Source organism: Mustela putorius, unplaced genomic scaffold (genome assembly GCF_011764305.1).
Source record: "Mustela putorius furo isolate JIRA1106 unplaced genomic scaffold, ASM1176430v1.1 tig00000785_pilon_pilon_pilon, whole genome shotgun sequence".
Lineage (NCBI taxonomy): Eukaryota > Metazoa > Chordata > Mammalia > Carnivora > Mustelidae > Mustela > Mustela putorius.
Genome location: NW_025421480.1, coordinates 6,468,656 through 6,489,568, shown reverse-complemented (window position 1 = coordinate 6,489,568; position 20,913 = coordinate 6,468,656). Strand labels below are relative to the sequence as shown.

At 40.3% G+C, this 20,913-nt stretch overlaps 1 protein-coding gene across 11 annotated transcripts in view; it reads left to right on the top strand.

Moving 5' to 3' along the window:
* CEP170 (centrosomal protein 170) overlaps window positions 1–20,913 on the top strand; it is a 124,002-nt gene that overhangs the window by 85,388 nt on the left and 17,701 nt on the right. For 7 of the 11 annotated variants that reach the window (XM_004756794.3, XM_004756793.3, XM_013058421.2 and 4 more), the window contains 4 exons: window positions 3,543–3,692; window positions 6,230–6,356; window positions 10,219–12,051; window positions 19,023–19,257. In XM_004756794.3, the coding sequence (XP_004756851.1) occupies window positions 3,543–3,692; window positions 6,230–6,356; window positions 10,219–12,051; window positions 19,023–19,257 (2,345 nt within the window). The remainder of the gene's footprint in view (window positions 1–3,542; window positions 3,693–6,229; window positions 6,357–10,218; window positions 12,052–19,022; window positions 19,258–20,913) is intronic. The other 4 variants (XM_004756795.3, XM_013058423.2, XM_004756796.3 and 1 more) reach the window with 2 other exon arrangements.

Sequence of the window (20,913 nt, the reverse complement as noted above, 5' to 3'; positions counted from 1 at the left end):
ACACATTTTCACACTGGTCTCTACTTTGCCACAATAAGCAAAACCCCTTACCTGATGTCAACAAATAGAGTTTGACCTCTCTTTACAAGTATTTAGTCAGTGGGATATTTACCCCCATGAAAACGGACCCTGTATTCTTTGGTTTAATATACCATTATTCCGCCCCCCCTCCAATTTCAGAATTAGACACTGTGGACATTTTCTGAGCAGTCCGAGCTTTTTAAATAATAGTGACGATGATAATACGCCACGTGGTTTTTAAAAAAAAAACAAGGTCAACCTTTTCACAGGCTTGGTTTGTACCACACATACTGGCCCTTTTTCATCTGGAGAACATTTCATGTCTTTAAATTTGAAACTAAATTCTAAAAATATAGTCTGGTTCTTACAGAAATGTTGTTTTAACTACAGAGTGCCTCTGCAGGGTTCAGGTGACATTCTCTTTTCTTTATAAGCCTCCTATATTAGACCTCAGCTCTCTGAGAGCAAGGACTAAATTATACATATTTTTGAAGCCCCTACAGTGGCTAGCCCAGTTGCCTGCAAAAAATAGTACATACCTCAGGAACAGGTCGTTAAAATTGTTTAGAAGAACCGCTGAGATACAGATGTGAAATCCCAACTATCATGATAGTGAGGTGCCGAATATCATATGCACACATCCAAAGGAAAAGAGAGAGGACGTGTTCCGTAATTCTTGGAGTGGGATGGTGAGCAAGTATGGTCTTCTTACCCTAAACCTTAAGGCCACAGCAGGGGTCACAGTCACTCCCCAAAAGAGAGATGCGCATCTGCCTCCATCAGGAGACCTAGAGGCGTGAACATTCCCCACCCCCGAAGATGACTGAGTTATCTTTAAGCATCTGCCAGGCCCAGAGAGCAGATAGTGCAAGTTCAAAAGGAAATTTTCTGTTCCCGTCCACTCCTCCTTTCTTTTGGAAGAATTAGAAACTGTCTGGCGAACTTGGGGTGGGAGGCTCTCTTAGAGAGGAAACATAATACCTAGACAGGTATCTGATCTCTCTCTCTCCCTTCCTCAGTCTAGACTTTTAGTCTTAAAAATGAATATCTGAATGAGAGAATCTGATTTTGTACTACATCAAGTTGGGGGCTGTGACTGAGCTCAGGAAAGGGAGGAGAAGCATGAGCCCGGGGTGGACACACACTACACTGCATTTGTGAAAGAGAGATGACAGGGGAGCAACTGCCTGTGGTTGGAAATCGAAGGGAAGCCTCGGATGTGGATGAAATCATCCAGGGACGGAGGCTACAACGAAAAGACGGGAAAATCTAGCAAACTTAGGTTTCAAGTCTCATCCCAACAATTGGATCCTGTGTCAGATTGTACGTGCTTTTTGAAATGTGAAAAAACCCAATAGCTTTAAAGCACACAGACACATTATAAGATGTTTACATCCTCTTTGTTTTCACATGAAAATTCTCACAAGTGGATGTTTTTGTAGCAAGACACGAAAAGGATAGGGTTCCCAAGATGGGCAGTCATTGCTACCATGAATTTTTCAAAACACTCAAAAAAATACAGGTAGGAATTTGGAGACTTCTTTCCCCCACAGTCGTGCCTCAGGCCCTGTCACTTGTTTGGGAAACAGACGATGATTTAGAAACTCTGACAGGTGTATGCACAGCTGTGTCTGATGCTTTACAAGGCACCTGTAGAAAAGTCATCAGAGTATCCTCTCTGTACAGGCTCAGCCCTTTTCCCCCAAAAGCATCACTTCTTTGCATGTATTTTGTTATCATTTCAAAGGAGTATCAGTGATTTGGAGAGATCTGTTATGTTTTACTTGAAACTGGTGGTGCTTAAATGTTTGAGGAACACAAATTTTGCAAGTCCATTTTGAGTATGAATTCGAAGTAATTATCACCAAATCAGAAAATCACCTGAGCTCTTTTATATGTAACATACCAGGTAGCACGTGCACACACACTCACATGTGTGTGTTTTCATCTTTACTTGCAAACTGGAGTTAGATCCCCCCCCCCCGTAATTATAAAAATAAGGAAATAAAGTCCAGTAACTTTGGAGGTCAGAGACTTGAGTTAGAAATAATGCTGAGTTTTTATTCTAAGGCAGTCAGAGGTAACTCAAGTAGCTCTGATTTGCTTTCTTTACAACTGGGACTGGAGGCAGAATGCCTCCAGAATGCTGTGGAACGGTGTCCACAGCATTCTTTACTGTTGTGGTTAAACTTAACAATTCTGCTGTTTGACAAAAGGAAACAGGTTTGTTTTTTCCCTTCTGTAAACTCTGCTTCTGTGTATTATTAAAATCCACATTTGATTTAAAGTTAGCAATATACAGTTCACTTTTAAAGCAGAGATAATTCAAATATTGAGTGGTTCAGCAGTATTAAATCACAATTCTTGAAAACTGTAGTTATACTTGAATTAAATATTAAGTAATAAGGCCATCTAGTGGTAAAATTTCCAAGTTTTAGTTAAGAATTTGAAAATCTGTTATGTCTTTAATTAAATGTGGGCTTTAGAATTTATCAGGTATATTGTATAATCATTAAAAAGATTTCTAGAAAAGAGTTTAACCTAGGGTATTTCCCCCTTTTTATAGCAAAGAAGGCCCTTTGGTTATGTTCTAAAGACCCTTTCTACAAAGCACGAAATTCAAACACATAATATTTTTCTTGACTGTAGTAATTAGAGCCACAAATAAAGTCTATAAGTAATAAGCATTGGGAATGAAGAAACTTACTAGTAAAATGGAATATTAAAGTTTACCTATTATAACCCTTCTCCAGTCTGTTTGAAAACCCTATTCTCCAACCTGTTACCGTACCAGGAAATCAGTAAGATCAGATCCTGCCCTTGATCGAGCACATGATTACTGGTCTCTGTGTTTAAGTGTCCCACAAGTATTGACAGTACTCCACCTGCTTATTGAAAATCCTGATCTGTGAGAGGAGACCCAGGATCTGCCTTTCAAAGGCCTTTTGATGAATTTTTAGGCAAATAAAATTTGAAGATCATGCTGTACTCTACCGAGATCACACAACAAAATCTGATATTTGGGACCTTAAAAAATTCCAAGTATAATTTGAATTCATGTATATAAATGTTACACTTTTGTTGGGGAAAGAACCAGTGAAATCAGGCATATGTTTACAGTTTTGCAACATGATTCTCAAAAATAATAGAGCAAAGAGACAAGCTAGAAACAAGCTGAAGTAGTATTCTTTCCTAACTCTGCATTATTATAATATTTAACGTTATTAACCTCTTTTAACAAATCAGATGTAGTATCCTGGCTGTTTATTATCAAACAGTACTTGGCTAAATATTAAAAAGGATAATCTCATTTACTGTGAAGTAAGCTGCCACAGCCCAGTTTTTCTTTCCAACTCTCACTTCAGTTGGACGTTACACTGTCCTTAAACATGTTTTCCTCACTAGTGAATTACCCATCGAAATTAATTCAGAGTATTTTTATTTGCCTCTGAAGTTACTGATACTATTCCTAGTAATCTGGTGCTCAGACTTCTCATTTATAAAATAATTTCTCCTCCTAGGTATTTGGAGTAGATGACAATCAGGATTATAATAGGCCTATTATCAATGAAAAGCATAAAGATCTGATAAAAGATTGGGCTCTCAGCTCTGCTGCAGTAGTAATGGAAGAAAGAAAGCCACTGAGTACACCCGGATTTCACAACTCAGAGGTATACATCCCTTCCTCCTATGTAACTTTTAGACAAAAATGTAAATTTTTTATCATTTTTGTAATTACATTATTTTAAGTAATTGATACATCCCCTTGAGAGTCCTTCTAAAAGCTAAATTCTCACAAATTAATTTGTTTCGAATAAAAGCCTGAAGCAATTTTGCAGTAATTCTGTTTCAGTTTTGTTGTTACGTTCTTTTCAATTACATTATTATATCCATCGGTGAAAGGAAAATGCTAACTTCAGAAAGCAGTTAGTAAGTTACATGCTTACTGCTCTGATTGGTATTATGAGAGAAAACAAAAAAACATACATTGCTTACACTTCCTAGGAGGGCATGTATTTAGCATGGACAGGCCTATCATGCCAGACAGAACTTTCATACGTCAGTACGTGCGGGTATGGTGCAGCCCCGGATGTGATTTGGGTAACATGAAGTTAACCGAGGTTGCCTTGACTAACAAAGTCAGGGAGTCAGTCTGGTACAGTAGAGCCAGGAAGACCTGAGTACAAATCCAGAGCAGCCACATTTAACAGAGTGCCTTGGTATTGGGCAATGCCCTGTTTCAGCTGCAATTTTCTCACAAACAGGATTGTTGATAAAGCCTGTTTGCGGGGAGTTAAGTCTGACCCTCTTGGCAGAGTAACTGCCCGAAATTTATGCCCTCAACAAATAGTTCTTCCTGTACTGGAAATGATACTGGAATGTCATTCCACATTGTTAAGTCAAAGAGAAATGTGAAAATGTATGTAACTGAGAAGTATTAATTCATTATAATTTACTGAGACAGTAAGAGCTAACAACCAATAGGAGCTTTCTTGTGCCGTTTCACGAATAAGGAAAATAAGATACGTAGAAATTAAGTTGACAAAGGTCACAAAGCGTGGTACCTGTGGAGCCAGAATTTGAACCGTAGGAGGCCTTATTTTCTTAACTCATTCTCTTACTCGTTGTGCCATACTGTCTCTCAGGAAATTAGGTGATTTAAAATCTACAAGTGGTAAATAAATATATAAGTGGTAAATAAAACAAAACCTAAAAATATAAATAAATTCTAAAATAAATGTTACATTTGCATAAGTTGTAAATAAAATATTTCAATAGACAGGTGAATCCACCTGTTTTATGTTAAAATTGTCCCTTTTAGTGGTCCGCTTTTCCCTGAAGGCAATTATGTATTTTAGTGTTCTTTTTTCTTCCTCAATCTTAGAGAATTTTAATTCTAGTTTCGTTTTATAAGATGCCAGATTTCCTCACTGAAAGCAAATGATACTTATCAAGGCAGTGTTTGGGTTTTCTAATTGCTCCAGCAACAATTCTGATGAACATGAACTCTGTAAGACCCCCCTTCCTTCTCTATCCCCTCCACCCATGCAAGTGGACTTTATATGTAGCCCCAGTATGTTGCATCAGCCTTTGAAAGAGTCACCCAAGAGGCCACGAGAACCTCTTGACAGAATAGTTCTACTATCAGTGAAGGTGTGAGTGGCTCTGGTACTTGTTTCAGGCTGAGAGCTGTGGGCAGTTGGCACAGACTCTTGAAAGGGAGTTCAAGGACTCAGCAGGCTTTGGAGGACTCCTTAGGCTTCACTGTATGTATGTCACTAAATACCTACTATTTGAACCTATTCATGAAATCGTGTATGTAGTCTGTGTGAAATACTTCATCAGTTTTTAGCCTATCATCCTTAGTAGTAAATCCGATACTTAAGATATGTTTTGAATAATTTGTAATACAAATTTTGATTATATTACAGTCTCAAAGTGAAGCCTGAACTTAGATTTTTCATGAGGTAACAGGATTTTTTTCTGTACTTCCTAGATCTCCCACATTAAATGCTTAGATTGCCCTGGTATTAAAAATTACCAGTATATGCCCATGAACCTGTGGAACCATATCATAAATTAAATTCCATTTCACACTTGACTATAATGATTCAAAGAGCACTCACCTTAAGGCCAGATCTAGTCATGCACAAGTCGAGATTCAGACTAGTTAACAGAAAAATTCAAAGGCTGAGTGATTTCTGGATTCTTCTGTAAACAGTAAAGTGTTGTAAAAAGAAGTCTTAAGCTTTGGGTTTGTTTTTGAAATCCCCAAAGACATGATCTGGCAGATTTAATACCCCTTGGGACTCTGGATCCAGTCTGATTCCTAGAAGCACCTAGAGGGCTAGAGAACCTTCAGGCTCCTGTTGCAGAGAGTGAAGTAGAGCCAGCCGCACTGTCGTGGCCCTGAGGCTGCAGAAGCAGACCCAGGTTCGTCCAGCCACAGTGAATTTGAAGCTCCAAGTGTTTATTTTAGTGCCACCATTAGTATTTAATAAGTAGAGCAAATTATACTATGTCCACAGTAATAATAACATGTGGTTAAAGGGGTACCTAGAGAATCTTCATTCTAAATATGAGGAAATTTAATTAACGATAATATGGCGACATGAGATTTGAATATGGCTTCCTATGACAGGATTATGAGACTACATAGAACTGACTAAATAGGCTCTGATTTCATTCCCTTATTTTTCTCCTTTAGGAAGGCACGTCTTCATCTGGAAACAAACGCTGGGTTTCACAGTGGGCTAGTCTGGCTGCAAATCATACAAGGCATGATCAAGACGAAAGGATAATGGAACTGTCTGTACCTGTCCCTTTAGAGAATGGTATTTTCTTTCTCTCTCTCGCTCTTTCTTTTTTGTGAATCACACATGGTTGTTGTTTTTTTTAAACAATCTAGGGGTGCCTGGGTGGCTCAGTGGGTTAAAGCCTCTGCCTTCGGCTCAGGTCATGATCCCAGGGTCCTGGGATGGAGCCCCGCATCAGGCTCTCTGCTCAGCAGGGAGCCTGCTTCCTCCTCTCTCTCTGCCTGCCTCTCTGCCTACTTGTGATCTCTGCCTGTCAAATAAATAAAATCTTTAAAAAAAAATCTATAGTGAGAAGTTAGTTAAATTTAAGTAAACATAATCATATATTCTCATGCTTATACTACATACATATGTTTGTATTTGCACTAATAATGCAAATACCATTAAAATGTAACTGAAGATAAGAGATAATTTGTAGGTGAAACACATATACAAATTCTTATCTATGACATATATATATAAATGAAAATTTTAAAGTAAGACTAACAATAGTTCCAAATTATAACATTAATTAATATCATTAATACAGCAAATATGTTAATACTTTTGCATTTAAGTAAAAAAAAAATACAATTCAATAAAAAGAACTAAGATACTTAATTTACTTTTTGCAAGTCTATGCAATGTGATTTTTATTGCCTTCTAATATTTCTGTGAACTGAAATAAAAAGTTTCTTTAAAAAAAATGAAATTTTATGGGCGCCTGGGTGGCTCAGTGGGTTAAGCCACTGCCTTCGGCTCAGGTCATGATCTCAGGGTCCTGGGATCGAGTCCCGCATCGGGCTCTCTGCTCAGCAGGGAACCTGCTTCCTCCTCTCTCTCTCTCTGCCTGCCTCTCTGCCTACTTGTAATCTCTCTCTGTCAAATAAATAAATAAAATCTTAAAAAAAAAATTAAAAAAAAAAAATGAAATTTTATGCCTCTAATGATTTTATTATGTTCAGTTGATTACCTTCTTAATTAGAAATAAAACCCTCAAGGAGAATTTCCATGTGGATTTTTATCTGTATTCTTAGTTTTATTATTGTTGAACATGGAAGTGGAAATTTATTTTGTCTCTGGCTTATGGCACCCCAAAAATATGGTTTAGGAATTTTGTAAACTAAAACTCTGCAAACATTTGAGCAAGGTGCATAGCAATGTACTAGAAAAGCTTTATCACTGATTTACTATAGAAATTAGAAGTAATTGATAGTATTACCAAATATCTTTGGAAAAGACCGAGTGATTTGGGCATTGATTAACATAAACTGGTCACCTGTTGGGAAACAAGAAACCCGAACAGAGGGGTCAAAGGAGCTAGGTAAACTTACCAATAATCCATTATGAATTAGTCAGGTTAGCTGTAGGAAGCAAAATTCAGCCCTCGTTATATAACAAACCAGCTGCCCCTTCATTATCTTGTTTCAGCATGTTTCATCATCTTCTAAATTATTTAGATAAGCTGATAAATTGACTTGAATCCTAAGTACTCTTTTTTTTTTTAAGATTTTATTTATTTATTTGACAGACAGAGATCACAAGTAGGCAGAGAGGCAGGCAGAGAGAGGAGGAAACAGGCTCCCTGCTGAGCAGAGAGTCTGATGTGGGGCTCAATCCCAGGACCCTGAGATCATGTCCTGAGCCGAAGGCAGAGGCTTAACCCACTGAGCCACCCAGGCACCCCTGAATCCTAAATATTCTTGTTAAACATTCATCGCATGCATGTTAGGAACAGGACAATGTGAGCAGTGCTAGAAAAATACAAAAAGATAAAACAGCGAGTACATTTTAGGTGCTTCTGGCAGCACTACAGAGATGAGACACCGTAAAGTCACTAATGGCTAAAGTTGAATCAGGAAATTTAGTGGCAGTTTTCCTGCATCATAACCATCATATTATTGTGAAATTTAAATGTTCAACTTTCAGAATTATGAAGTGATAAAAGACTCACAGAAACTATGCCTTGGCCACCTGGGTGGCTCAGTGGGTTAACGCCTCTGCCTTTGGCTCAGGTCATAATCTCAGGGTCCTAGGATCCAGCCCCGAATCTGGCTCTCTGCTCAGCAGGGAGCCTGCTTCCTCCTCTCTCTCTGCCTGCCTCTCTGCCTACTTGTGATCTCTGTCAAATAAATAAATGAAATCTTTAAAAAAAAAAAAAGGAAAGAAACTATGTCTTGGTCATCTTATCTCCACTTACCCCCAAAGATGAGAATGCTTTATATGTTAATTTCCTTTATCTCAGAAATGCATTCCAGGTATAGCAGTCAGGAAAATCCTTAGGAATTCTCAAATTCTCTCACATAGAAACATCAAATCATATATTTTCTCATTGTCTTCTACTTGTATCTAATGACCTTGTATTCCTATATGAGGCATTAATATACTGGAAGACCATAATTTTAAAATCCCTCAGTTTGTAAAAGTATGATAAGTCCTGTTCTCTTGTTTCACACTTAAAATTTTTTAAATTCTTGGGGTACCTGGATGGCTCATATAGTTAAATGTCTGACTCTTGATTTTGGCTTAAGTCATGATCTCGGGGTCCTGGGATGGAGCCCTGCTCTGGGCTCTGGGCTCTGAGCTCAGCCCCTCTCCCCTCTCATGCTCTCTCTTTTTGTCTCTCTAATAAATAAAATCTTTTAAAAATTTTTTTTAATTATTTTAGTCAGTGTTAAATTTTTATTTAGAAAACCTTCTAAAGTTGTGCGTTTTCTGTTTACTTAGGTTATCCAAACTTGTAATTCTCTCAGATAGCTAACAGTGCTCATTAAAAACTCAACTAGAGGCACCTGGGTGGCCTAGTTCATGATCCTAGGGTCCTGTGATCAAGCCCCACGTTGGGCTCCCTGCTTGGCGGGAGACCTGCTTCTTCCTCTACTACTCCCCCCTGCTTATAATCCATCTCTTGCTGTCTCTGTCAAATAAATAAATAAGATATTTTAAAAAAACAACTAGGGGCGCCTGGGTGGCTCAGTGGTTAAGCCGCTGCCTTCGGCTCAGGTCATGATCTCAGGGTCCTGGGATCGAGTCCCGCATCGGGCTCTCTGCTCAGCAGGGAGCCTGCTTCCTCCTCTCTCTCTCTGCCTGCCTCTCTGCCTACTTGTGATTTCTCTCTGTCAAATAAATAAATAAAATCTTAAAAAAAAAAAAAAAAAAAAAAAACAACTAGAACTAGATAGAGGGGTGCCTGGGTGGCTCAGTCAGTTAAGCGGCTGTCTTTGGCTCAGGTCATGATCCGAGGGTCCTGGAATCAAGTCCCAGATCGGCCTCCTTGCTCAGCCGGGAGCCTGCTTCTCCCTCTGCTTGCCACTGGCCTGCTTGTACTCACTCTCTCTCTGATTTAAAAATAAAATATTAAAAAAAAAAACTAGATATATTTCTCTTTCTTTTTTAAGTTCAACACGGGCTTGAACTCATGACCCTGAGATCGAGACCTGAGCTGAGAGCAAGAGTCAGACATTTAAGCCACTGACATCCTAGAAATATTCTTCTATACTATGTAATTGAAAGTGTTTATTAGGCATTCTCTGTGCAATTCTGCAAAATTTTCTTCAGCAAAATTTCACGGACCTTACAGAAGCAAGAAGGAACACAGTGACCTTCCCCGCCATAAAATACATTGAGAGAAAAAGGAACAGATGGAGGATTAAGAACAGATGACCCCAATTTTCATCTCCTAAAACACTCCCCCTATTAATAATCTGCTTATTTGTACATCGTGGCCTCATACTTGCTTTTGAAACTACTCTGTCACAATGCTGGTGTGTTTATTCAAAGTTTTCTTGTTATACAAAGCCGTTTCTTAACAGACACTGCAGAATCTAACGTAACATGTTACTCTTTTTGTTTGTACTTTTTTTTGCCCTCATAATGTCTCCTTTGTGGTTTTGTGTTATAGATGCAGATATCAGTGAGTCTGGCATTTCAGTGAGAAGTACAGGGTCGGCCACTTCCTTGGCTAGCCAGGGAGAGAGAAGGCGCCGTACCCTTCCCCAGCTTCCAAATGAAGAGAAGTGTCTTGAGAGCTCCAGAGCCAAGGGTATGACACAGAGGTCAGAGATCGGAGAAAAACAGGACACAGAACTCCAGGAGAAAGAAGCACCAGCACAGGCCTACCAGAAGGACAAACAAGATGCCGACAGAGCCCTGAGTAAGATGAGCAGGGCTGTGAACGGGGAGACCACCAAACCCGGCGGAGATGGTAAAATCCTGCTTCACTTGGGCAGCTTGTCTGGGAAGGACAAAAGCGAAACCGAGAAGGAAACTTCTTTGGTAAAGCAGACATTAGCTAAAATTCAGCAGCAAGAACAAAACGACCAGGTCCAGTGGACACCTACCAAGTTGTCCGCTTCCAAGAACATTTCAGGTCAGACAGATAGGTGCCGGGAGGAATCTTTCAAACAGGAGTCACAACCTCAAGAAAAAATCCCAGGACACTCTGCAAGCAAAGGAGAAAGGGTGACACAAAACGAGGGCAAGCGAAGAAAAGCTGAGGACGTTCTCAAAGGTCAGACTCCAAAGGGCGGAGAGAAGAAGGAATCCTCCAAGTCCTTGGTGCGGCAAGGAAGCTTCACCATAGAAAAACCTAGCCCCAACATCCCCATAGAGCTTATTCCCCATATAAATAAGCAGACTTCGTCTACACCGCCTTCCCTGGCGCTGCCAGCTGTCAGCAGAATACGGGACAGGAGCGACTCGATGGACACAGACTCTAGTATGGACACCACCCTTATTCTCAAAGACACAGAAGCAGTGATGGCTTTTCTGGAAGCCAAACTGCGTGAAGATAATAAAACTGACGATGGCCCTGACACTCCCAGTTACAACAGGGACAACTCGATCTCCCCAGAGTCGGATGTGGACACCGCAAGTACAATCAGTCTGGTCACGGGCGAGACCGAAAGAAAGTCAACCCAAAAGCGAAAGAGTTTCACGAGTCTCTACAAAGATAGGTGTTCCACGGGTTCTCCTTCGAAGGATGTGACAAAGTCATCATCTTCAGGTGCTAGGGAGAAAGTCGAGAAGAAAACCAAAAGTCGTTCATCAGATGTGGGCTCAAGAGCAGAGGGTCGTAAATTTGTACAGTCCAGTGGACGAATGAGACAACCTTCTGTGGATCTGACGGACGACGACCAGACCTCCAGCGTCCCTCATTCTGCCATCTCCGACATCATGTCCTCGGATCAGGAAACTTACTCTTGTAAATCTCACGCCAGGACGCCACTTACCTCAACGGACGAGCATGCACATTCCAAACTGGAAGGAAGTAAAGTGACGAAATCCAAGACTTCTCCCATAGCGCCGGGATCCTCCAGTAAGTCAACCACCCTCCCCAGGCCACGGCCCACCAGGACTTCCCTGTTGCGCAGAGCCCGACTCGGCGAAGTGTCCGATAGCGAGCTGGCTGACGCCGACAAGGCCTCGGTTGCTTCTGAAGTGTCCACAACCAGCTCCACGTCGAAGCCGCCCACGGGAAGGCGCAACATCTCTAGGATTGATCTGCTGGCTCAGCCTCGGCGAACGAGGCTTGGCTCCTTGTCCGCCCGCAGTGACTCTGAGGCCACCATCTCTAGAAGTAGCGCCTCCTCTCGGACTGCGGAAGCCGTCATCCGAAGCGGGGCCAGATTAGTACCTTCAGACAAATTCTCACCTAGAATTAGAGCTAACAGTATCTCTCGACTGTCCGACTCCAAGGTCAAAAGTATGAGCTCAGCACATGGCTCTCCTTCAGGTAAATTGGGTCCAGACTTTTTACAATATTAGCATAATATTTCGTTCATGTTTTAGGTCTCCTTTTTAAAAATAAAATTAGATGTCTAGTGTGACTTCTAAAAATATTCAACAGAAAGGTTGTGCTATAAGAGGGTATTTTCTCCTATAAAAAGTATTTTAGTTAGCTTATTAGTAAATGGAAAATTCAGAACTGACCCACACTTCCAATGAATGCCCTGGAGCAAAATAGTGATTTCAAAATGAGGACCTATTTTGGAACCTTAGTATCTGTATTCATGTGTCAAATTAGATGAGGAACAATATCTGTAGTAAATAATAGGGATTAACATTGTCCTGCTGAAAGCAGTGTTTGATTTTTAAATATCCTCACCTGGTACAGAACCCTTAATCTGAAGAAGGGCAGGATACCCTTTATTATTCCTTGAGAGCTCAGTGAAACAGTATCTGCCTTACACTTGCTTCCCCATATATGCAGAAATGTCTCACACTTTTTTAAAGTTCACTCTGTTCACAATTGGGGCAGGTGAAAACTAATTCTTAATTCATTTCGGTGGTAGAAGATGAATTTGTGAGATGAGCCCTAGGCACATACGGGTCTAACCGGGCTACAGAAATGTAACTGGCTATGAGAACTATCTCATAAAGCACTCTCCTGTCCCTTAACTCCAGTCCTTAGCTGTCGTTGAATGCACTTCCAGAAGGTACTTCCTCCCCGCCAGAATCTTAATGGCTCCGGGGTGCTGGTCAGCTGGTGTACTTCCCCCTCGGAGCTGTAGCGGGAGAGTATGTGTGTGACCAGGGTCCTCGCCCAGATCCCTGTGTGTACCTGTGAGCCTGGGCTCTTACTTCATAATCAGCCTCACACCTGGGTGGGGCCGCAGAGCCCCCCGCCCCCAGCCAGCTGCTCAGCGACTTAGAGATCTCTTAGCAAGTGTCCAAGTGAGTCCAGAGGCTTGAGGGAAGAGTGGGGGATGGTTGGTATGCAATCCCGGGCTCCGAGTTTGATGTCTGCGGCATCGTAACCTCCAGGCTCAAACCTAACGCTGCTCCTCGTGTTCTGTTTCCTCTTCCCCCCCCCCCCCACGCTCACTGCCGCCTCCCCTCCACTCACGTCACCCTCTCTTCGGGTCAGTGGCCGTGGTGGTGATGGGCAGATCCGTGGTGGGAGTGGATGTGGGCGGAAGATAGGTGACATAGAAGCCTGACTCCGAAAGAGGAGCTGGCATTTCCCCCGTGCCCCCCGCCCCCGGCCCTGGCTTCTGCACGGGCAGCTTTCCCTGCCGGTTCGTGCGGTTACCGCAGGCATCGGGAACTGACTGCTGTCCGTTGGTTGATGTTTACCGAGTGCTGGTTTTCTGTCTTCTTATGGCTCTACCTCTTCAATTCACATCCCCTTTGTGCCGCATTCTATGGTGTGTTCCGTGGTAGCATTTCTTCCACCACGTGGCCTGTTCGGTCACCTCCTCTCTCCTGTACATAGAAGTGTTACAGTTTCCTCCTGTCTCACCTAAGCTGTAATGCAAGCCGTATGTCACCAAGTAGCATGGGGCGTTCCTTCTGTACTGGGCGTCTGGTCCGTAACGCACGAGCGCGCTGGGCTTGTCCTCAGTGTTGAACGCGAAGGGCTTCTATGAGAGGCAACCCAAGTAGGACTACTTAAGCAAGTCCGAGAAACCGCTGGAAGATGCTGTGTTGTCTTTAAAGATAAGTTTTGTTTTCTGCTTTGAATCCAGAGCTTGATAAACACGCACTCTCCTATATCCAAAAAGTACCTTGATTTGCTTATTGAAATTCCCTAGGGTCCACTGAGGTACGGGATGTGGACCTTCTTCCTACTTAACAGAAGCATATTAAGTGATTAGAACCATAAAATTGAAAAGCTGGAAGGGTCATTCAGTTTAGGTAACTCAGGCCAAAAGAAGTAGTGACCTGCCCTGGTCCTGTCGTGGTGGCTAGGACAGGGTGAGAAGCCCCAAGGCCTTTTCATTCCCGGCCTCTTGCTGCTTCTGCCACATCTGGTCTGGCTCTCGGAAAGTCTGTATCTGCTTGCTTGCAAGCTTCCAGAGGACGGCTGGAATTTATCGGATTTTTTTCAGGCATGTATACAAGGACAACTTAAAATATATTTGGTATATTGTCCACTATATATAATTCTGATGTTTTACTAAATTCTTGAAGCCATATCGAAATCCAGGACTGTATGTTCAGTTTTCTCAAGATGCCCTTTTATAGTATTCTGATCCATCTAGAAGAATAACAGCTGGGCTCTCATAGTCACTGGTAATGTACTAAAATAGTTATATGGGTACACAATAAAAATAAATAAATAAATAAGCAGACAATTTTTTTTATCTATTTGCTAATTGGCGTATCTTTGATGCTGTGATATTTCTACTTAAGATAATTACAATACATTGAATGGAAGAAAAAAATTCTTAGCTTTAGCTTTTGAATTGTGATTTTAGAGGCACCTGGGTGGCTCGGACATTAAGCTCCTGCCTTCTGCTCAGGTCATGATCCTGGGCTTCAGGGATCGAGAGCCCCATGTCAGAGGTCCTGCTCAGTGGGGAGTCTGCTCCTCCCGCTACCTCTCCCTATTTCTCCACTCACGCTCACTGGCTCTCAGAATAAATAAATAAAATCTGAAAATACATATATGACTTAAAAGAATGTAAAGCTATACCGGTCAGGGTTGTACAAACTGTAAACTTTAAAGGACTTAGAGATCTTTGAACCTAGAGCCTGTGATATGTCCAGATTGGCATAAGCAACAGTAAATCTGTAATGTTTCAAATTTCATAATTTAGGCCATGTCTAAAGAAAGTTTTTCGAAGAAATGTATATGATAAAAATAGAAGAGTGGGATCTCTGACTTAGAAACATTTAGAAACTTAGGAACATTTATGCCTCTTTCATTCTGATATAATTTGCTTTTAGGAGAGTATAGTTCCCTCTCCCCACTCACGCTGCCATGCCTCCAGTGATCCTTCAATACCAAGTTACGTTAAAATATCCTGATTTATTTTGATAAGCTACATTTAAAACTAAGTGTGCTGAATTATCAAAATAAAGCAGTTGGTTTTCATTATGTCTTAGGTGCACATTCTAAAAAATATCATGTTAACATCCTTAGAAATTTTTTAGACTGTCTGCTTTCTCCTTTTTATTCTAAATCTCAAGTCTTCTAGATGGTAGGAATCAGATCTTGGGCATTCATAGCTTCAGTTATTTCTTCCTCCAGGTCAGAGATCAATACAGAACATCGTCAGAGATCTTTTTCCCCAAATGACCTTATTGCTACTTGCTTGTAAATGTACATGTAAAATGTGTTTGTGGTTTTGTTTCCCACCAAAGTATTCTGATATAAAGTGTGAAAATGTAGTGTTTGTTTCCTGAAATGTGTCTGTTACATCTATAGATATGGCTGTGTTTTAAGGCCAACAAAGTTTTGGGTAGCAGTAGAAGAAATTAGCATTCACAAATAAATAACCCTAATAATTTCCTTTTTCAATTTCTTGACAGTACATCTTCGTAATAAATAGAGTAGTTTCTTACTTCCGTAAGAGGGGGTATTGCGTAATTTACAACTAAAATAAGTTTTATAATTAATGTAACTAAGATAATTTTCAGATTAGCTATAAAATTAATTAAGCTGATCTTAGAACTTTGATTTTACTCTATGTGCTCTCTAGTACCTTACCAGCCAAGAAAGCCTCCCTAAGGATTGACATTTCAAATACCTTTGACATAAATTTTCAATTTAATGACTTAACTGAAATGTCTTACTACTAGTACCAATAATATATCAAATAAGCCTAATGCTATAAAATTAACTTTAATTCTATGCAGGATTTTACCTGAACAGAGTAAAATTCAAGAGGAATTTTCCTCTTGAGTAAAATTCAAAATTCTCTTCATGGTTAGAAATCACAAAAACCTTCATTCCGTGAGAAACTGAAGATTATTTTCAAAGAAGAATTAACCTAACTGGAATTATAAAAATAATTTTTTTAAATAAGGATTTTCTGACAAGTAATTGTGCGGTCCTTGGATTAGCATAGAAAGAGCTTTGAACTCTGGGAGTCTGTAGACCTAGGTTAAACTTGATTTAGGTAAGGCAAGACCTTTCTGGGCCTCTTTTTCTCTCCATAGATTGAAGAACTGATGCCAATGTCTAAGGTCTTAATATTCTAAAATTCTGTGCAACAAGTAAGCAATAGGGAAAATTGAAAACATGCTCACTTGGAGTGTACTCTGCAGCAACTAACAGATTGTAGTAGAAGGAAAGATTAAGAAAGAAAAAAGTACTGAAGGAAGTGGTTTGGGGAATCCAGACCCTGGTCCCTCTCCCTGGGGTTAGTGATCATTCCGCTGGTGTCCGCGCCCATTTCAGCTGTTCCAAGGCCGGTGGCATCCAGACGGAACGGGAGCGCTGCTTCCTGGCACACCCCGTGTGATTGCTGTGCCATTGGTAAAGACAGCTCTTAACTTGAGAATTTCATCTCTCAGCTATCCCCCTACTTATTTTATCCCTCATTTTGCTCTCAATTTAAGGGAACAAACCTAAAAATGTTACCTTTCAGTTTTTAAACAATGCTTTATCCTTATGGTTGCTTTCCTTTGTAAAGATAATTATAAACTTCACCAATCGTCCTGGCGTCTAGAAAAACTTGTAAAAGTAAGTGGGAACTTTATGAACGTCACTTGAAAAAGGAATTTTTCTCTTTTTTTTCCGTCCGTATCATTATTTTCTGTTGTTGAAACTCAAACTACGAAAAATTGGTTTTAATGTGGCTCTACTTACCTATTGTCACCTGACACCTAGTATCGCTTTTCAGTTTCTCGGCCTGTTTTCCTGTGTTGGGCCACTCGGGAGATAAGCGGCCATCGATGCCTGCTCTCTGAGTGACGTCCAAGTGGCTGGCCTCAGCTCCACCAGGCCTACCGATGTTTGCACATCTCCCGCAGTTTATTAAAACTCTTCGTCTTTGGTTTTGTTTTCACTCCAAACAACTTTCGGTTGTTTTGAGTATGGTTTCCATAGTTTCCAAAACACAAATCGGGAAATTTAATCTAATGAATCATCTTTTATTTATTTGTGAGCTTGTTTTCTATGAATAATAATTCTGAGGTAGCAAAATGAATAAACATTTAATGTTTAATGAAATGCCTTTATTAAAAAGTCTAAACATGGCAGTATTTCTAATTTTTCCTAAAGCCTTTTTGCTCTTATTCCTAAACTTTTTCTGAAATTGTTTTCAATTCTTAGGGTTAGTTCAATTCATAAGATTTTTCAGATGTCTAAAATAGTAATTTTCCACTGTGGTAAGAGTATTTTTATATTAATGAACTGTCTTACAAAGATAAAACTAGAAAATATATTGACTACTGCCTTCAAAAGATGCTATGAATAATTGATTACCTATAGTTCTGTATACGTATTTGCATACACTTTTCCAGAAAGTCAGGAAGCTTCTTCCATCTTCTTACACCCATAAATCTTGTTCCAAGCTCCACAAGCTTCAGATGAGAGTGCGAATCAGGGCATATGGGTAGGTCTGATTTAGGGCATGTTCCCGATCATAGTTTTCTCAGCCAATTCTGGTGGCAGTGTTTATCAGTTTATCTGACGGCCACCTGAGACTAACCAGAGTCTCAGAGGCAAAACTGTGGTTTGGGGAGGAAAAGATAGGAGAGGCATAAAATTCCAGTGAAGTATGAAGCAGTTCTAGGCTCCACCGACCTATGCGGCCTAGGGTCCGTTTGTGTTTTAAAAGAGGGGAAGAGAGAGAGGGGGACACAGGGAAAGACAAAGAAAACTCTTCTAGTATTAATAGCAGTTGGAACTTCTGGCAGGTGCAAAGTTTTTGTCACTTCAGCCACCAAAAACATCTCATGCTTTTCAGTAGGTTTTTCCTAATCTGAGAAAAGCAAATGGTCAGTATCTATCTATTCATTTGTTCAAAAAGAGTTATTAAACAGACGCTCTGCCAAGGCTGGGTAGGCAGGAGCAGATCAAACAGGCATGGCTCCTGCCCTTGTGACATTTACCGTGAATCAGCCTCTATTCTGTGCCTCACAAATTACTTGTATGTTTGCTTCTCCCATTAACAGTAGTAGTGAAATTAATTTGTCTTCTGATTTTTCAGATGTGTCAGCAACACCGTCTCTTGAATGTCTTTACTAACCTTAAATAAGAAAGTGATTGTCGCTTTCTTTAATGTGACTATTCACAGTATCTCCTGTGCCTTCAGTGTCAGTGGTTGTGAGACCAGCTCGTAGAGCTTTGCTCCTTGTGGGTCTTAAGCCATCGTCTGTTTTCACCGTATGCTTTCAGTGTCAAAGCGGCAGACAGTTGTACTGAAGATGCTTTGTTGTGCTTTTACCATGTAAAAAGATTTTTTCCAATCATAGCATAACAGGATGTTGAATGACAGAGGTAATGTTTTTTTTTTCTGCCATAAAAGCATAATTTCCACAGCAGGAATTATGCACATTTGTATGTTGGGAAAAGAGGGTTTTACCATCTCCATGTTGGAAGTCTATGTGGCATGAGGACATCTTTTCCCTTATTTTTATTTTGTTGTTGTTGCTGTTACTGTCATTTAAAAAAATCCATATCTTCACTCAAATGAGAAATATTTGCAACAAAAAAGTAACCAAATTAAACATTTATGAATAGAGCTTGTTTAGTTATCATTAGTGAATTTTTCATCTGAATGTTTTATTCACCGTACTATGGAAAACATGGTCTTTCGATTGTTTTTTAATTGCTCATTGTTTTTAATTCACCAAAATGTACTGTTTCTATTTTTGAGAAGTAGTAGAATTATGATTTCTGTTAGGTATGTATATGTCAGTTATTGAAAATTGTGCTGTGTGTGTCTCATGGTGTTTTTGAAATCGTGATTTTTATCTCCTTTAAAAGGTAACATAATAATTCTTTTTTTAATAATTAAACTAATTTAGTAAATTCAAGATGGAGGCGCTTTCCTACTGATTATGCTTCCACCTCAGAAGATGAATTTGGATCAAACCGTAATTCCCCTAAACATACTCGTCTACGTACTTCTCCAGCCCTGAAAACTACTCGGTTGCAGAGCTCTGGGTCAGCAATGCCTACTAGTTCTTCGTTCAAGCACCGGATCAAAGAACAGGAAGATTACATCCGAGACTGGACCGCTCATCGAGAAGAGATAGCGAGGTTGGTTTTTAATGGATCATCTTTAAAAATTGAAATGTTTTGTCAGCGTTTCAACCTGATAACAGATTTCAGCTTTGATGTGATTTGTACGAGTAGTCCAAGAAGTGAGATCTGCAGGTGGCTGTGAACTTAGCTGCTCTCCGTCCAGTTTCTCTCAGTTTGTGTGTTTGATGCCAGTGCTACTACCATATTGTACAACTAATTGATTTCGGTTGCAGCCCCCCTTTCTTGTTTCTAGATGCCGTTTCTGAAAGGTAGCGTCGGCTACCTCCATTCTTCCACAATTAAGAATTGTGCAGCTGAACCTTCTAGTACTTTCCCTTTGTCTTCCAGAGAGGGCATAGCAGTGTCCTTGACGGAGAACCATTGCTCGTGTTCTTGGGGAGAATTAGAGGAGGTGGATTTTTACTCTCACTTTCACGAGTTCATTAGGCACAATTTAATTCAACCCTTTATTATTTTGATTTTTGTTTTGTGTAACTTTTAGGTTATAATAAAAATTAATGCTGCAGATGCGATTTTTAATCACTACCTTGTCATGACTGAACATTGAAGAGAGGCTGCGCTCAAACAGATGCTCTTGTAGTTAAGATATGTTTTGTTAAGTTTATAAGATACTGAATTTTACTGCAGTGTTTTATACCATATGTTACCTAAACATCTTCACCATGTACATGCCATAGTTACTTCCGCCTTCAGTTTAAGACCCTGATCTTCAAGTTTTACATTTGGCAACATTATTAAAGAACATCACATATAGTAAGTCCATAGATGCTTTAAAAAAATAATAAATTCTTACCATAATTAAATGGTGTTTATCTTTTTTTTTTTCCTTCGTTGACTTCTGTGAGTTGTGTTTTTTTCCTGGCTCATTTCTTTGAAGTTTATGTTTTTTGGTCTTTAATGACCATTTACTTATAATTGTTTTCAGTTGCTTATAATTCTTTAACAGCATGTGGTGCTTAAACATTTTATTTTGCCATATAAATAGCTTTTTTTGAGCCTAATTATCAAAGCCCTGCAAGCCAGTTAGGGGACAGGCCTATATGTGCTTCAGGATCCATGAATTTTTATGAACCCGCAGGATGCCTGCAGTGAGAGAATTTCCACCCATTTTTTATTCTTGTGGGCATGGCAGGCAACAGCAGGCCTTGTCCTCGCATCGTTTCCTGTGGGGGAGAGGTCTCAGTGCACCTGCTCAGGAAGTACCCGAGGGAACTGGAGGGTGTGTCTGCTTCCCCTTCCTGGGCCACCCCCTTGAAGCTCTGGACCTCAGACCAGAACACCTGAACCCCTTCTTTGGAGCCGAACCCGCTTCCCTGCCCCCACACAGAAGGCAGATACTGCAGAGGGGACAGTGCGCAGGAGCACTAGGTGACATTCTCACTTGGTTCCGTCATGCAACCACATGAGTTCTATCACCGCTGTCCCTGTGTCTCGTTATCCGTAGCAGGACTGCCGAGTGGCCGGGCCATTTAACCTCTAATGACCTCATGCCTTTTCCCTCCAGTTTGTTAGCAGCACCATGCTTACAAAACTTGCCTTTGGGATTTTAATTTTTTAAGGAGTATTTTTCGGCCATATATCTGAAAGCAAGGAAAACAGGTGGATTGCAAAAATCCAAATAAAATGTTTGTATCATTTCAGAATGTCCTC